Here is an 18,212-nt window from a genome sequence, read left to right on the forward strand (position 1 = left end):
AGTTTTCTCCTGTTTGGTCATTTTGTTTATTAGAGAGGTGACGTAAAGTGATGTTTGATTTCTACATCGATTTCCATCACTTTTCATGATCTGATCAAACTTCATCTGCAGAGTTAAAACCATGTGATGTGATTAAATGAAAGAAAAGAACCTGAGCTTTTCCCAAAGTTTGTTTCTAAGGAGAAGATTTGATGTGACGTGAATATAAAAACTGTTGTTTACTCAAGAAAGTTTGTACTTGTTCATTTTGTATTTTACAAATATGCTTTAACTCACATTACAACCTGACATGTTGTATTTTCCATATTAGCGTGTGATGAGTCTTATTCAGTGTTTTAAGGATCCTCTCTTCTGTGTGTTTCTGGATCTAAACTCACAACAACAGCATCATCAGTAAACAAAATGTTTTCTCTCATAACCAGAGGAACCTGACATGAAGCTGCAGCTTTAACCGACTCTAATCCTCAGTGGGAGGAAAGAAGAAGCTTCCCAAACTTTCTAAACTAATTAGTTTGAGCGTGAGCATCCATCACAACAAACAACCACTGGAACCACTTCCCTAATTGGCCCCTTCCCATACAAACAGTCCCTTAACCTCAGGGTAATATTCACAGTCTTTAGTGTTATGTCTCTTTATCTTATCTCTTTATTTCCCAGAATGCTTCTCTTCTATATGTTCCGTCTGATAAACGATGTTTACGCTGAACACGGCCACTGTTTTTAGTCTATAAGACATTAACTGTAATATATTCACTACTTTAATACAACATTTCTACACCACAGCACATCTGCTGATTTTGTTTGCTATTAAATAACAATACTGCATTTTATAAAGTCCTGATATTCACTGAAAAACTAGTAAAATTTGATTTGGGTGATAATCTCAGACAAGTAGGTGTTTTTATAACCTTAATATAAACCAGTTTACTGTGTATTAGTAAATCAAATTAGTCTCTAATATGCTGCGTTTGTATTCTGGATATTTTGGATTCATTCCTGGACAGTGGACGGTTTATTTACAGTTTCACACAATCTGGGCCTTAAATATAATATTTATCTATGAACCGCCATCAAATTAAAGCTTTTTCCAGTTTAAACGTTTTGAAAGGATCAGATTTACTGACTGGAAATGTTGGTCGGAGCAGAACTGGGACATCCTCATCCCGTCACTGGTGTGTATTAACGTGTGTTCTTCAGAAAACCAGGATCTTTATGAACGTGTGTGTGTGTGTCGTGGTGTAAGAAGCAGGTCCCACCACAACAGAGCAGCCGTCCCGTCTCACATGCAGCACAATGGATTAAAAAATATCCAGAACATGCTCTCACACACACACTCACACACACACACACACACACACACACACTCAGACATGCTGTAAAGAACAGTGCTTTTAAAAAACACACTTCCCTGCATGCAAATACACACACACTGCATGTATTCATGTGAGAAGCATGTTAGATAATTCCTCATCCCGTCACTTCAGACCACGGGGACCAATCAGAGAAGCAGCTGTTGAGGTTTCAAAATAAAACACCACCACACAAAGAGAGGACTGTCCACGATAGCAAGAGACGATATCTACGTCACTGGAAGTTCTCACGACAAAAAACCCTTTATTTACTTTGATAAATGATAAATCCCATTCGGCCTCGAGGAGGAAGAGTGCAGCGTGTGCAACATGCTGAAATTCAGATGAAGATGAGGATGACAACAAAAAACAACAACAACAAAGTTACGACAAATACAAACAACAACGTCCTGAACAGAAAAAGGGGAAACAAGCATGCGCACGGAACACGGTCAGACCGACAGAGGAAGAACAGAAAGTAAAATCATGCCCCTTTTGTATTCCAAGGCCATTGTTTGGAGCTTCAGTCGCACATGAAACTCTCGTGTTAATGTTCAGGTTCTACATATTTATCATGACAGAGCTGCGATGACTCAGCAGGAAGATGTGCTTTCAAACAGCTTTGCAACTGTGACATGTGGAAGTCAAAGCTCATAAAAGTATGTTTGGATGCTGGACATTTTTTAAAATGCAAAATAAATATAAGTGCAAAAGATATAAACTGATTAAATTAAATAGTTTGTTTTTCCTGTTCTCCCGTTTGAAATTTCAGATAGCGTTATATTTGTACATCATTAGCATTTGTTTCTCTATAGTTTTAGAATATGAGCAATAAATCTTACTTCTAACTCTACAGTGAAATCATGAGCTTTACCCTGAATCTTATTATACATGTTGCCATCATGTGTATTTTACCCTTTTACAAGATTCTTATGTTAAACATAAAACAGCCAGTCAGAGACAATATGTTTGACCAACCCAGGAAGAAAACATTTTACTTAATTAGTTACTAATTAAGTAACTGTTAAATCTGACTTTTGATAATTGTGATTTCAGCTGCGTAAACAGACGTTTGTCTTCCTATAGAAGAGAAACTGCTCTCGTGTGTGAGACGCAGAGTTTGAGGTGAAACCCCAGAGTGTGTTTGTTCATGTTCATTTACAACATGTGAGAGCGTTTGAAGACTCGTCGGCTCCTGATGATCGTGAACTCAAGCTCCTTATGGTTTCTGACGGCGCCCGACTAGGCAGGAAGATAAAAAAGTTAAACATCAGATGTTATTTCTTTCAGTCAGAAGTTTTTGTTACTTTGAGGCCCCGAGTATAAAACTTCTACGATCAAGGTTTGACTCCGATGATAAAAGCGAATTCATAAAAGTGCTTTCAGCGCTCGAACCCGCAGGATTCTCTAATTAACTGGATGATTGATGCATGGATCGACCCGCTCGCTGCCCGTCGGGGCTGAAAAGGTCTCACCTCATGAACTTCTTGGGTTCGGTGGGAGGGGTCGGCGGGGGAAGAGGTTTGTTGGAGTTGAACTCAAGGTGGTGGAGGGGGGAGTTGGGGATGGGCTCTAGACGGCCGGGCTGGGCCGGGGGCGGGGGCGGGGGATGTGGGGGCTGGGGGGGCAGCCCGCTCCCGGTACCCACCACGCCCACGCCCATGCCCGCCGCCTCCAGAGCCCTGAGATTAGGAGAGCTGCTCAATCTGCTGGCTGCGGTTTTCTCATTCTTTTTCTTTTGCTACACAGGAACAAAAAAGAAAAGGAGGGAGGGGCACGAGGGTCAAAAAAAGGAGAAAAAGGGAAGTTTAAAATAAAAATAATAACAAAGGATAAGAAGAAATGGAGGAAGTAAAGGGCGAATGGAGAAGAGGGAGAGCTCGAGAGGTCGGAACAGTCCAGACGGCGTGAGACAGGAAACGAGCGGCGAGCTAACTTGGTTTATACGTGGATCAGAGCAGAGTGAGCGGCTGAACGCTGGCGTCGCTCAGTCTTTAAGCACCTGAGCAGAATGGAAACTCAGATGAGAAGAGATGTGTCAGAGCAGGAAACATCTCACACCAACAAATGGCTTGGAAAGCAAAGGAAAGCAGGAGGGAAAAACGTCAGAGGAAGAATCACGCGCACATTAACGCACACAAATAAAATGCGGTGAACACACATATACACATATGTGGAAAGAATACATGTGACGGCAAGAACCAAAATACAGGAAGTTATAGAACAGGAGAGGTGGCGTCAACAGTTAGATACTGACCATGCACCATTCGACTCAGACATACGGTGGAGACTGAAACATCATGTTACCCATAATGCACTGGGAGCTTTAAAGACCCTGAACGTTTTTCTTATCAATCAGCTTCTTGACCAAGTGATGAGATCCGACACGAACAGTTTGGGTTATTTCGAGAGATTTCTGTATTTTGTGGGACATTTGTTGGAAGATTTGGCCGCTGTCGATAAAATCACATTCACAGTTCAAATTACCCCAAAAATGTACGACGTTATATTAAATGATATACGCATACAAATTTAATTTATTTGTGTAATAAATTCTAAATATTTAAAGTTTTACAGATATACTGAAGTCCTCAGGGGCTTTAAAGCTCGTGAAACTACAAAATTCTACAAATTTTAAAATTCAACTGACTTACAAGAAAGCAGCAGTGCCCCTTTAGTTTTTTAGATTAAACTCATTGAGCTACGTTTGTACTTGGGACACAGACATTTGCTGGTTTTATATAATCAGTGAATTTAAAATCTGTCCCATGTTTGTATTTAATCAAAGACCGTTTCACTTCAACCAACAGGATCAGGTAAAAGAGGATTCATGGCTCAGATGGATATGAGATGAGATGGAGTGGACATCATCTTTCCTGTGTAGTAGAGTCATCAGTGTGTGTGTGTGTGTGTGTGTGGCGTGTCGCAGGACGTCCCGGCCTACCTTGATGAGCGGGTTGATGACTCCTACGTTGGGGCTGGCGTTGAACACTTTGTTGAAGTTGGTCTCCCTGTTGACGAGCTCCAGTTGGTAGAACTTCTTATCATCCTGGAGGAGGAGAGTCACGATAAAATTAGAGAATCTGTCTGAAAATCATCTGCGGTTTAAACGAAGATGCTTCAAAACATTCATCTTATTCATTATAACTGTCGCCGTGGTCCAAATTATTCTTCTTATAACTTAAAGTTACTTTCAAACGCTGTAGTTTCAACTTTTTACCTCAAGCAACGACGCGCTCAGGAGTCAGAAACCTTGATGGCCGCTCCACTCCACCGCGACAAATGTACGCTGATTTATGAAGTCACCTTTAAAACACGATTAGATCAGCGTAGCCTTGTGCTTCTGTCGGCTGTGTCCCTGACAAACCTTGAGTGTTTCCTCATCCTGTCTTTCAGGTGGAGTAATGATTAAACACCTTCCTCATAAGGGGTGTTCCTCAGGGCTGTATCCTGGGTCCCGTCTTGTTTCACTAGCATCTTTTCTTCCGGATTATCATTTATGTCAAGATGTCAAAATACATCACACGTTCCAAACATATTGCCAGGAAAATGATTTCAGTTCTTTTGGTCGACAATTTCAACAAGCTGCTCCAGTAAAAACAGATTTTTCAATAAACAATTAACCTTCTGCAACCAACCCAGAGGTGAAGTTTGATTAACTTGAAGAAAAACAACATCATCTTGTGCTACGACATCTGAGATCTGAAAATAAACAGCAGAATGAGCATTTCTCTTTAACACTTGTAACCTGTATGAAGTTTATCTTAGCTTGGCTACACACCACCAGCTTCTTCACCAGGGACTCCCTCTCTGAGACCATGTCTCTCAGCTCAGCGATGATCTGCAGGTCTTCAGGACGACTCTCTCTGTTCCTGAACTTATCCTCTGATCCCTCCAGCCTGTGTGAGGAGACACAGAAAATACAAACACATGAATACTCTGCACTTAAGATCCATCATGTGGGATTTGTCTGTCAAGAAAAGCAAAGTTAAGAAAACACTGACAAACTCTTAACGAGGAGACAGATCTTATCGTGTTGTGTGTGCAGCCTTATCAGTGTTTGTGTGTATAAATACAAGTAAAGGGAGCAAACTCATTAAATGTGAACCAGATGGAAGAAGAGTTGTGAAAATTAAACGTCTGCACCGCAAGGAGAAAAACATTGAGTGATTTAGTGGCTTTTCCGGTTTCATTATTGTGATCAATAAAATCAGTGATCGTCCCCGGCCTTCTCCTCCTTCCCCTCCTCCTCCTCCTCTCATCGCCAGAACTACTAAAAGGCTGTAATTTAAAATCTCGAGCTGCACCGGAGATCCGGAGGTTGTTGTTGTTTTTTTTTTTGGGGGGGGGTTCTGTGAGTTATGAGAACTTTCAAAAACGTTATAATGGATTTTTGTTATTTTCCGACTGGCCTCGAAGATATCGCCGCATTTCTGAGTCATTTCGCATCCGGTGACATTTTCTCTCATGCAACACTTCGCTAAAAATCACCGAGCAAAAAACAACCAATCAGAAATAACACTGTTGGGAAATGACTCATTTCTAGACATTGTAATAGTACAGTAGGATATATATGTATAGGATATAGATATTTAGATATCTCACAGAACTAATGCTATTTAAAAAGTTAAAAGCAGAAATGTATCTTTTAAAGGTTTGTACCAGATGATCTCATCAGCTGCTACCGATCATCTTAAATCTACGAAGCAGCGGTTTCCTCAGGAATCTGCAGATTGAGTCCAGCAGCAGCTCCTGATTTGCTGCTGCTCAATATCTGCAGGTTTTAGAGTTTTAGTTTTAGGCACTGCACTGGTATTGGTTGAAATCGATATATTGACCCTCACTCCTCAGTTTTATGACTTTAACATATTTGCAGATACAAAAACACAAGTTAAAATTTAACAAGAAGAAAGTTAGTTCAGTGAGACGTTTTTTGGAGTCTGGAGTCTCTTTGTTTTCTTTTGGCTGCAGAGTTGAGTCCTCTCAGAAAAACAACGCTGGTTCCTTCTGATCACACATGTTGTTGCTGCATCGTTCAGCTGTTTGTGGTTAAACTGAGGCCTCGTGTGCCAGCGAGCTGACACAGCCTCTCGCTTCCCTCAGCACCAGCGTGCAGACCACCGAGCGGCACCGATGTGACATTCATGCCACAGTTTGAAAACCAAAGTTCCCTTAAAGAGCTCCCGAGCAGCTTGTCTTCCTGATGATCTGTGGTCTCAAACAGTAGGAATGTGCAGGAGCGGCCACTGAAGCTCTGCTCGCTGACACTAACACATCCTGATCTGCACAGTGTCTGCTGCTGTGCTGGTCCTTCTCGGCTCCTCCGGCAGCTGATTCATCGGGTTCCTTGGGTTTGTCAAACATTCTTTGCAGCTCAGGCTTCAGAGGCTCTTTGGGGTTTGACAAAAACTGACTGATATCGTGTAAAAACAAAGAAAAAAGGAATATTTGAGAGTATGAGACAGATAGTTCTGTTTGTTTTATCGGGATTGGCTGAACCGCACTTGAAGTTATTGTAAAAATACTCCACAAACACACGTCTGTGACTGCATCAGTGTTACTGCACCGAACCAGAGACAGATTCTGTTATTAGCATTTACTAACATTACCTACAGCTCCTCTGGAAAGTGTCCTAATGTCTGGATTGTGTCTGAAAGCAGCTTTTGAATCTCACAGTGCTGGAATCTAATGGAGCTAAAGACAGTGACAGTGAAGAGAAGCTGTCGGGTTAATGCCTCAGTTACCTTCACTTCCTCCCGCTCCACTCACCTTCTCTCAAAGCTGCTGAAAACTCACTACAAAAACATGTTTGTTTTTCTACCTTCACCAAGGACATTTGCTTTTCATGTCCATTGTCGGTGGGTTTCTTTGTTTGTCGGCGGGATTACGCAAAAGCTACTTAACAGATTTCCAGGAGACTTGGTACAGGTGATACTGTCCATCCCATAAAAACAACAACAACACAACTAAAACAATAACTTACTGTCTGTAAAAAGGCTGTCAAAGCAGCATAGCGTTATCTACACCTGCCAGAGACAGCTACCTCCCTGTAGGGGCTTTGTGATTTGTGTGGCAAAGAGAAAAACAAGAGGGATGTTCACTTCCATAAATTTCCTTCAATGTCGCCCAAAGTTCCTGCGCTTTCTTCTCCGAGATGAGTTGAGGCTCGTGGGCTGCACCACCTGCTCTGAAGAAACATGTGTCCACACAGCCCTTTCTAAGCTGGTGAGACTTAAAGGAGACATATTCTGTTCCATTATTTAAATTAGTGTTCTTACTGTAAAAGGTTTTCATGCTCTGATGTTCAGAAAACATCACTTTCCTCAGACCGTCCATTGCTGCAGCTCCTCTGTTCAGCCTCTGTCTCAAACACGGGCTAAGTTCGGATTAAAGTGTTGTAATAATATTCGGTAGCAGCCCGAACATCAATGCTAAGGTTATGTGTGGTTTAATGCACTTTTTGCACTGATTTGACATTTAAGAGTTGTGTGAAAAAGCTTTCAGGGTTCCAGAAGTTTGATACAGACACAAACTGAAGTGACTGTAAATTGAAACCCTAGTTGTCATGACAACTAAAACCCAAACAACCACACAGACAGCTTTCATTGCTCGGAGGACGAGTCGTTAAACCCAAACTCTGGACAAAACTTTTACATGTATATATTCATGAAGCTTAAATGGCGAGGCGTTCTTAGTGGCCGCTCAGGGAGAGATGTTTGTTGGGACAGGGGTTGGGGGGGGGGGGGCTATCGTCACCACGGTGATTAATTAGGCAGAAAGAGTCCGGTGGTTAAGACAGATCTGTGCCTTAATTAATTAGATAAGAGGATCGTCTCCGGGGAAAGTCCCAGAAAATCTAAATTTAGTGGATAAAGTCAAAAAACTGCTGACCATGAAAAGTGAGCTGCCCCAGAAACCTGGTGAAAGTAACGCACAGAGTCCAATGACGTCATGTTCAGTCTGGAACATCGTTCACTGAACTTTCCTTCAAACTGGGACCAGATACTTTTTACACTTTGAGTTCAGACTCAAGTCAAGAAGAGGATGACCGAGTAGTGATGGACTTTATATTTATTTACTCATCATTTACAAATCTGCTGGTTTATCTTACTGGTTACTCGTAATCACTTCAGTACACAGACTCATTTTCAGGTTTAGGCGAGAGCTGGTCCCATTTAAGCTGAACTGTAAGACTGAAGGTCAAGGATGCTGAAGGTTAACTCAACATGGATGGAAAAACATAAAGACTAGCAGCCATAGACTGTTTATAAATATGGAGGTTGTGTCTCCATGTCCTCCCGTTATCCAGGAATGAAGCCAGACTTTTTAGTTCCGTGTCCCATCCACTAACATGGAGGAGACAGGGTTAGTTGGCTTCACTTTTGGGAGTCGTCATGTTCATATACTCTTTATGGTAGAAGCTACTCTTGAGTAAACTGAATACCAGGAGACACAGTTGAAATTAAAAATAATTGAACACTATGAGAAGTGGTTGTGTGTTCTAAAAACTGTTTAATCATAGTGATGTAATATAATAATGTATTTGACCTAAAGTGTATGTTAGATGATTAATGTGGCTGATGAACGTCTCTTTGCCTGTAGATCCTCTCCCGTGCAGCAGGTGGCGCTCTGCTCTCAGCGGAGTGACAGTGAAAGGAGGTCAGCTGTGAGGAGGATGCTAGCTCGCTGCACGTCTCAGACTCACAGACACATCTCAGCATGTGCTGCACTGAGGCTTCCTCTCCTCTTTTCCTTCCTTCACCTCCTCTTTAACTCTAGAACTCTCTGTGGTGGTTCGGCAGCCAAACAGGAAAACACCTCTGTCCTCTTTCCCTGCTGCATCCATCTTCTCCTGAACATGTGCTCGTCTCCCTTTGTTCTCTCTGGAGATGAACACCTCAACATCTAACCTCTCTTCAGCTTCCACTGATATAAATCTTCAGCTTCCTCTGCAGCAGTAAAAGTCACATTTCCTCCCACTAATTAGATTCTATATCACTTCATGTGAAGGGAAACGTCTCCATACATTATCTATGAAGTTCTTCAGCTCAGGACTTCCTATGTGGACTGATGTTAATGTAACTGAACATCCGTCTTTTTTGAAAATAACGGTTTCATTAATTATTAATTAAATATAATTTAAACTAATGTGTTTTCGATTGGAACTAGTAGCATGGAGCCATGTTTCAGCCTATATGTGATTATTTGAACCAGACTAATATGATAATCATAGAAAGTGATGTGTTTTCTGAACATTAGAGCATAAAAACCTTTTCAAGAAATAACACAAATTAAAATATGAGCATCATATGTCTCATTCTACTTTGTACAGTTACTATGAAGCACTGGGGGCGAGGTCAGTGTTTCTAAGGTCCTGACTACAGCCCTGACAATATCCTCCACTTTCCTCCACTTGAAGACTTCTGCTTAAACTGTGGCTTCAGTTTTCAAATGTGTCGCTTGTTCTACTTCGGTGAAATGAACCAAACAGACGGTTTCCACTGTTTTGAACTGAACAAACAGACAAAACAACGAAGTTCAGATGAAGTCGTCGGGCTCTGCTCATCAGACTGAACCGTTTCTACAGTTTATGTGATGCAGCCATGTCGATGCACAACAGGACCGAGCAGATGCACAGGAAACATAATAGATCAAGTTGAAATCATATTGTACAGAGCATGTTTTCGACTTGCTCTCAGTGTCCTGAGATAACTCCTCTCACGATTTGGAAGCTGTATAAATAGAACCGACTTGACGAGACAATGCTGGGATTGTTGCGTCTCTATTTTTACCCCTGATTTCACGGCGTTGTGTTATCTTTGTGTCTTTTTTGCTTTGTTTTGAAAAACGGAATACATTATTTCCCGAGGAGTTTGGCTCAGGTGCAGATTGAGGCCTCGGTCTGCGGCAAAGCTCTCGCTGCTGCTGCTGCTTTTCATGCTGAGCCAGTTTTTTTCGGGCTTCACGGTGACGCTGTTTACAACGTGTGACACAAGCAATATGATTATCTGAGAAGAAAATAATTCATCACGCCCCCGTCTTATTTATACTCCACCTGACGCACATGGAAATAAAAATAGTCCCGTATGAGAAACGGCTGAATGTGTGTGTGAATATGCTCCGATTGTCTACGGTGCAGTGACAAACAGGGAAAGCATTGTTTTTAGACATTTCACGGTCCCTCGTCATTATGGTGGAGGATTTGGATGAAAAGCTAAATCTGCGGAGGAGCAAACAGGAACCAGGAGAGTTCGAGCAGGTGTGAACGCCTGTTCTCTCTCCCCAGAGGAAACGTGTCAGCTGTTTTCTGTTCCCACTCGACACCTGACAGCCCACAATTATCTGATCTGGGACGAGCACGCTGACCTGTGATCACGGCAATTTAGAGTTTAGAGTCAGACAAACGTTCTTCGTCGGTGTGTCACACGCGGCTGTTTGAAGACATCACGCACAGTGAGCGTTTACAGTGTGTACATACAGTATCTGGAGGGCGGAGATCTTGTCTTTGAGCACTTCCTGGGCCTTGTTGAAGTCTGACAGCATGTTCTGCGTCTCCCTGCTGTGGACGGCGTTCATCTCGCCCAGCTCCCGCTCGTGCCTCTTCATCAGCTCTTGTTCATGAACCCTGAGGAGAGAGAAGAGCGGACATTTAAGTTTCTGAAAGTATAAAGTAGTTTGCGGTGGTATGTGCTCTACTTCTACTTCTACTTCCAAATCTAGTTTTGTAATGCTTTATTTTGTCTTATCTCAGGGCTCTGTACATGATGCTTAATCACCTTGACTTGACTTGCACGTGTCAGACTTCTGGACACATCCCATTTAAAGCTCGGGGACAGAGCGATGCACTTTGTGACTCGCGTTTCATTTATTTATCTTTTAAACAGCTGACATTTCCCTTTAAGTCTTAATCAGGACCTGCAGCCTCTCGCAGGAGCAGCGGACATAATGGATTCTGCCACTGAGGAAACGCTGCTGAGATTAGAGAACGGAGGCAGAATGAATTCCATGAACATATGTTCGTATGAAAACATACTGTGAATGTTAATGTGACAGAAACGTGAGTCATAGGCCTGAGCAAAAATAACTGAGATGAAATGAACGAACCGAGACAGAGATGCTGTTTGACCCAAGTGCAAAATGTGACAAGTACGTGCGACTTGTTGAATTCATTATGCAAAACATATTTGGTAAAAGTGTATAGATGATGCGATGAATTATTCATATAATGACGTGTGTTCAATTTACCAGGATAGAAGGTTTTTTGCTGTGGGAGGAAATGAGCTGAACGTGGAGGGGGATGATGGATACAGGGAATAAAAGATGATAATAGAGAAGCGAGGGGGGGGGGGGGGGGGAAACGGGGGGATGAAAGGGAGGAAGCTGAGAGGGAGGATGGAGGAGGGGAGGATGGAGGAGAAACATGGATGTCTGTCTGCCTCTCACTCTGACTGGGCCAACTTTCCCTGAGGGGTGCACATCTTATCTCTCTCCCTCTCTCTCTCTCTGCTTCCTCTTTATTTATTTATCTTCCTATTTTTATCCCTGTGACCAGGATTCAGACGGGGGGGGGAGAGAGGGAGAGAGAGAGGGAGAGAGGGAGAGAGAGAGAGAGAGAGAGAGAGAGAGAGAGAGAGAGAGAGAGAGCGTTACGTAACGGAGGGAGAGATGTGCTGCGCATGAGGCTTTCAGTGGAGGGAGAGAAAGAGAGAGAGAGAGAAACGGATATACATACACAGGGAGGAATATATGGTGGAGAGCAAAGCATCATGGGAGCAGCCGTCAAACAGACACACACACGCACACGCACACACACACACACACACACACACACACACACACACACACACACACACACACACACACACACACGCACACTCTTGAAAGCTAGAGAGCAGCTGGACCACATTAGCCGTATAGCTTTTTAAAAAATTCATAACTTGCCGAAGGGAACGACGTGATTATAGATTCCATTCTGCTTTTACCCCGAATAACCTTCACATCTCGGAATCAATGGACTCCTGACACCCGACAGAGAGAGGGAGACTGTGTGTGTGTGTGTGTGTGTGTGTGTGTGTGTGTGTGTGTGTGTGTGTGTGTGTGTGTGTGTGTGTGTGTGAGAGAGAGAGAGGCTGATTTGCCTCGTTCGCTCTTTTCTCTCCCCCCCCGCCCCTCCATTTCATCTTGGTCTATTTTCATTTTGAGAGCAGAGCTGCAGAGACGATCATTCCCCAAAATAAAATCAGCAAAATCTAATTCAGCCACAGTCCCTCTCCTGACAAGAGGCGAGCGGGGGGTTGAGTGTGTTGCAACAACAGACGGGAAACAAAGATGGACGACACAACTCGAGTGAAGCCAAAGATACAAACGCTGCCATCTTGTGGCACGGACGTCGTTTGGGAGTCTGTGCAGTGGCGTCAAGCTCCCGCTGACCAATCGTGAGTCAGTCTCAGCTGTCAATCATATCATGTTTCACCTCATCAAATACGTTTTTATTCATTAAAACCAAAACTTATCAGAAACACGATCAGTGTGATAAGAACTCCCTAACAAGAGAGAAACCACCTTCGAGGTATTTGATCCATCTCCCATCCACTAACATGGAGGAGGCGGTGTTTATTAACAATACTGCAGCCAGCCACCAGGGGGCGATTTGAGGAACATCGTCCATCTTTATTTACTGTTTATCTTGTGCACTAGTACATTTTGGGATTTAGATATTTGGTAAAATCTTTAAATGTCGGTGATAACGTGTTGTTCATGATGTTAATGGTTTTCTGAGCTGTTTACACTTTGCTAGTTTGTTTGCATATTGAATAAAAAAGGTGTAATGTGTTGATTGGTGAGTTGTAAATGTGTCGGGAGGCAGATGTGTTTCCTTTAAACTGGAGTCTGAGTGGATGCGACTCTCACCTTATCTGCTGATTGGCCTCGCTGCGGATCTTGAGCACCTCTTTGCCCTTGAGCTCCAGCTCTTTGGTCAGGGTGCTGATGTTCTCGTTGAGCGTGTGGATCTGGTGGTCCAGCTGAGCGATGTGGCTCTTCCTCCTGGACACCTCCTCCTGCAGCTCAGTGATCCGGCCCAGCAGCTCGCGCTCCTGAGAAGAAAGATAGAGAATATTTAATTCTGTATTTTGAGGAGTCGATGTCCCCGCGGTGTTTCACTGTCCTCGATTAACTTCACGTTTTAATAACAATCTCTCACTAACTTTGTGAATCTATCGATGTGTTGAGTTCTGACTGAGTCGTCCCACTGAACTGAAACACAACCGAACGCTGGATATTACCCATGATCCTCTGCTTCCTGAACCAGAAGAGCCTCTGCTGTGACAAATCCACCGAACTCTGTTGAGAGTTCTTCATATTTTAGAAGTTTCCTGCTGAATATTGGAGATAAACTCTGGTTTCTATTTAAAAAGCTGTTATTGAAGGGCTGTTAAAATGGGTTATTCTGGATAACGGAAGGTGTGTTGAACGTAATAAACTTCCCAGTTGGTTTAAAGGTCTGATTTTGGTCGTTTTCTCATTTTTTATTAGGGAATATCACAAATTAACTTGACCTAAAATGTGAAATTTCAAATTCTGAGTTTAATAACGTGTTTCTTCAACGACAATCTGGGTCCATATTCAACACAAAGACGTGATACATGTAGAATAAGTGAGTCACAGTCACGCTGGTGAACTAACAATGACTGCTGATCAGTAAAGAGTGATTTTCATCATCATCCATTACACAGCAGTGAATTATACTCGTAAATATCCGTGTGTACACTCTCACGCTTTCACTTCACATGATGAATGAAATGTACGCAGAGGATGAATCACAGATATTACTGCGCTGCGAGTTCCGTGCTTCCTGTTCGGTCGGATCCTCGTGAGACGCCCTCGTGAATTATCTCTGTAGGACGTCATGTCAACACGGAGCAGCTCTGTGACGACTCAGGACGTCTCGCTTAGTCTTTGGGTTAATCAACCACAGATTTTACTTGAGTTAAACTTATAAAGTATTTTCCCAGGCCCCTGCTCAAACATGACTTGCCCAAAATGAACACGAGTATATCTCTGCAGCTACAGGATCCATATGAGGAATCCTGGTCTTATATATCAGGCAGCGAGGGCCTGATTAAAGATGCTGCCGTAGCATTAAGGGAAATTCAGGGTCAAGCATAATGCACCCTGTCAAAAAGCAGAAGTCTTGCCACAAACTGGATTCATGAAGGTGACAGTGAGAAGTTCAGTGGCCTCCACAGTCACTAGATATGAATCTAATAGAAAACCTTTGTGATAACGTAGAAGAAGAGATGAACGTGCAGCTGAGAAATATGCAGAAATGGAGCTGAATAAACTTTCCAGCATCTTGTTGAATCCAGGCCACGTTGAAGAGAGACGTTCAGAGAGCAGAGGGAGAAGTGTGGGGTTTCTAACCAGATGAACATCTAAGGGTCAAATTACAAGTACAAGACGTTCCTTTGGTTGAATGTCAGTCAAATACAGTTATTTAAAGTTGTCGAGCTGTTGCTATTTGGAACGAGAAGACATGAACACACAGGAGATGATGATGGACGGGACCTTGTCTCCAGTCGATCATCATGAGACTGGAATGAAAAGGTAAAGAAGATTCACCAGACTCCAAATCATTGTTGACTTTCAATGCAACAACCTGCTTCTATAACAATCTGTGCTCAAACATCCCAGAATCCACAATCTTGTAGTAGCCTGATATCCCCAAGCTGCTGTCTCACTGTCTCTGTCTCCTTCACATTCTTCCTTTAACGTAATTGGCAGATTTCTGACCCGGTGGTGCAATTAAGCACAACGGGCACAAGGTGGATTAATCTCATTCTCCATCTCGTCAAAGTCCAGAGGGAGAGGAGGCACAAAAACAAGGGAACGAGTACGAGAGGAGAAGAATAAAGAGACGAGAGGACGTGGACTCGAATCGGTTCATTTCAGGGAAAATTTGGAAACTGTTGTGATTTATCTGGGTCTTTTTTTCCAGATGGATGTTGACGCTTGTGGCAGACGAGTGCTGTTGACTGTGGGTGTTTCAGGACACTGAGATTTATTTCTCCTCTCATCCCGTTGTCCTGTCGTCACTTTTCACTCGCTCCATCCATTCTCCCTCTAAAATAAGCAGAGAAGACGTGCACCTCGGTTTTTTTTTTCTTTTTTCTGGGGTCTTTTTTTCCCAGACCCTCTCTGTTTCCACTTTTAAGTCGTTGAAAAATAAATCAGGTTTTGAAATATTTATCGAGCCGACGCATTAGCACGGTCCAAACTCTGGGCTGAGCGGGGGGGGGGGGGGGGGGGGGGGGGGGGGGGGGGGGGGTGATTTCCTCATGTCAGGACTTTTATTCTTTATAAATGATATTATATTAGTCAGTGTGATCCATTCAGTTTGATTGACAGTATATAATTGATCTATATAACACTGACTGTTTATAAAACACCATTCACATGAACGTGATTTTATCATATTCTTTCCTTTTCTGGTCTTTACTTAATTCATGGGCTGTCGTCATAGACTGAAAATAAAGACGTTAAATCTGCCATCTTGTGCCGAGTCACTTCTCTCATCTGTCAATCGTGATGTTTTTCATAGCATCAAATAACTTTTAACAACTTTAACGATGACATCATTGATTGATTGATTGATTGATTGATTATTTCCCCAATTAATCAGCTTCTCTAAATCATTCGTAAAGACATCACATTTATCTTTAAAGCTTGTATCAATAAATAAGAAAAGCTAAAGGGGAAATAGGTGAAATTTAATGAATCAATAACCCTGCATTGATAAAACACTATTATAGAAACAGAGCAGATAGATGGACTCTGCTGATCAGACGATTGATCCGACGGGTCACAACGCGAGCACGAGCCCCACGCTCTCCTTCATCAGCCTCTTCCTCCCGTCTGTTAAGTAATTGGAGGAATGAAAACATTATTTAACACAGCGTGACGACAATCTGCCGCCGAGCTCTTCCACTCGGATGACTCAGCTCGGGGAAGTTTTCTGTGTGTCATTCTGCCTCCGATACGATAAACAAAGACTTTGTGCAAACACAAACACCCGACGTCTCAGTCTCTGTGAATTCTACACTGACGTTAATAAATCCTTTTGATTTTACAGTTGAACTATTGATTAACTGGGTGGATTAGAGGCTAGGGGATGAAATCTGTCGGATTATTTCAAGTCACAAAAGGGAGACAAACCACCTCAGAACGGGAGGATGTGAGAGGACAGGAAGGATGACGCTCCTTCTAAATTAGAGCCGCTGAATAGTGATGCGTTCTGCCCAAGACACACAACGCAACCACGTTCCAGATTCAAATCCTTTGTTGTCCGCCCCCCCTCATATTCCGTCTCTGATTCTTTCCTGTACTGAGTAAACAGAAAATGTTCCAGACAGCAACGTCAGGAAAAAGTATTTATTCAGCGCCATCGCTAGAAATACTGCACGGGGGTTTTTATACCTCCGCAAAGCAGGTACAGTGTCAGTCTGCATACTTGTTTAGTCTCATATGAGGTCACCGTGACCTTTGACCACCGGAATCTAATCAGTTCATCTTTGAGTCGAGGGGACGACCGGTCGGAAGGGGAAGAAATTCCTCCAGATACAATGTTCAAGAGGCTAAAAACATGATTTGTGACCCAAAATCGAATCAGTCCATCCATGAGCCTGAGTGAATGTTGGAGAGTGGAAGTGAGTGAGAGACGGTGCAGCCTGACTGAAGTGAAGGGGACTGAGGTACGAGCTCTACTGAGATCACTGTGGCTTATTCCCAATTAGAGAATATGTGACGATTAAACCTATAAACCGCTGTCGTTCATTACTAATTAAAGCACTAATGTCCTCCGACGTGCGCACGCAGGACAAAATGAAGTGAATAACGTCCCGTGGCTCCGCGTGAACGTACCTGCTCGACACTAAAGGAGTCGACCGACACCTGAGGCTCGACTGACTCATGATGCGACGGACGGACGGGAAGCTACGACTTGAACGTTCGTCTTTATAGCAGGGGCGGGGGCGGGCGGGGGGGACGGACCGTTTTTTCCTATCAAGGGCCATTTCAGTTTTTACAACATCCTCAGTGGGTCGTTCTGAGTGAGTGAACACATACATCACTCTAATGCGATGGTGATCTGTCTTGGAACGAGGCGTCTGATTCTCCTCACAGACGGTTTCAGTCGACACGACCTGCTGGCAGATCCGTGCATTACGTCTAACTTCTTGTCCTTGCGTGTCACTCACAGTTTATAATTTCATCAGTTAATCGGTTTCACCAGCTTTAGACAAATAGATGCTTTAAGATCGAGCTTTATTCATCATCGTGACCACGTCCCTGCAAACTGAAAAACACGAGCTTGAGCTTGGAACAGAAGAATCCATCGTCCACTTCTCTTGGAAAGTGCAACATTCTTCAACCACTTCTCTCGTCAGTCGCTGTGACGCCTGTCAGCGATGCCACGTAATGGCTGTGTGTGTGTGTGTGTCTGTGTGTGTGTGTGTGTGTGTGTGTGTGTGTGTGTGTCTGTGTCCTGAGAGGCAAACGCTGGGAGAATTATCCGCTCTACACAAGCTGGTGGCCTGAGGTTTCCTGTCCCTGACTCGCCGTCGCCTTGACAACTAAAGATGAGAGGGACCGGTGTTGCAAAGAGAACCAGATGTGCATCTCCTGCCCAGAACATCTGAACATCTGTACGACAAGATGATGAGAAGGGAGCCACTGGTGTCTGGGGGTAATTAGGAAGATTTATACTGGAAACAGGGTGACCTTTGTGGTAATGTGTGTGTCTGTTGACTAATCGACTCATCACTTCAGCACTAACTCTGGCTGGAATGCTGGTGAAGGAAGCAGCTC

At 43.2% G+C, this 18,212-nt stretch overlaps 1 protein-coding gene across 2 annotated transcripts in view; it reads right to left on the reverse strand.

Moving 5' to 3' along the window:
• Positions 1 to 18,212, reverse strand: part of fam184a (family with sequence similarity 184 member A) — a 91,866-nt gene that overhangs the window by 1,805 nt on the left and 71,849 nt on the right. Inside the window, exons 18-22 of one of the 2 annotated variants that reach the window (XM_034579389.1) lie at positions 13,260 to 13,444; positions 10,828 to 10,974; positions 5,089 to 5,248; positions 4,294 to 4,398; positions 2,825 to 3,090 (exon numbers count right to left, since the gene is read on the reverse strand). In XM_034579389.1, the coding sequence (XP_034435280.1) occupies positions 2,825 to 3,090; positions 4,294 to 4,398; positions 5,089 to 5,248; positions 10,828 to 10,974; positions 13,260 to 13,444 (863 nt within the window). The remainder of the gene's footprint in view (positions 1 to 2,824; positions 3,091 to 4,293; positions 4,399 to 5,088; positions 5,249 to 10,827; positions 10,975 to 13,259; positions 13,445 to 18,212) is intronic. The other variant, XM_034579390.1, reaches the window with a different exon arrangement.

Source organism: Hippoglossus hippoglossus, chromosome 24 (genome assembly GCF_009819705.1).
Source record: "Hippoglossus hippoglossus isolate fHipHip1 chromosome 24, fHipHip1.pri, whole genome shotgun sequence".
NCBI classification, from domain to species: domain Eukaryota; kingdom Metazoa; phylum Chordata; class Actinopteri; order Pleuronectiformes; family Pleuronectidae; genus Hippoglossus; species Hippoglossus hippoglossus.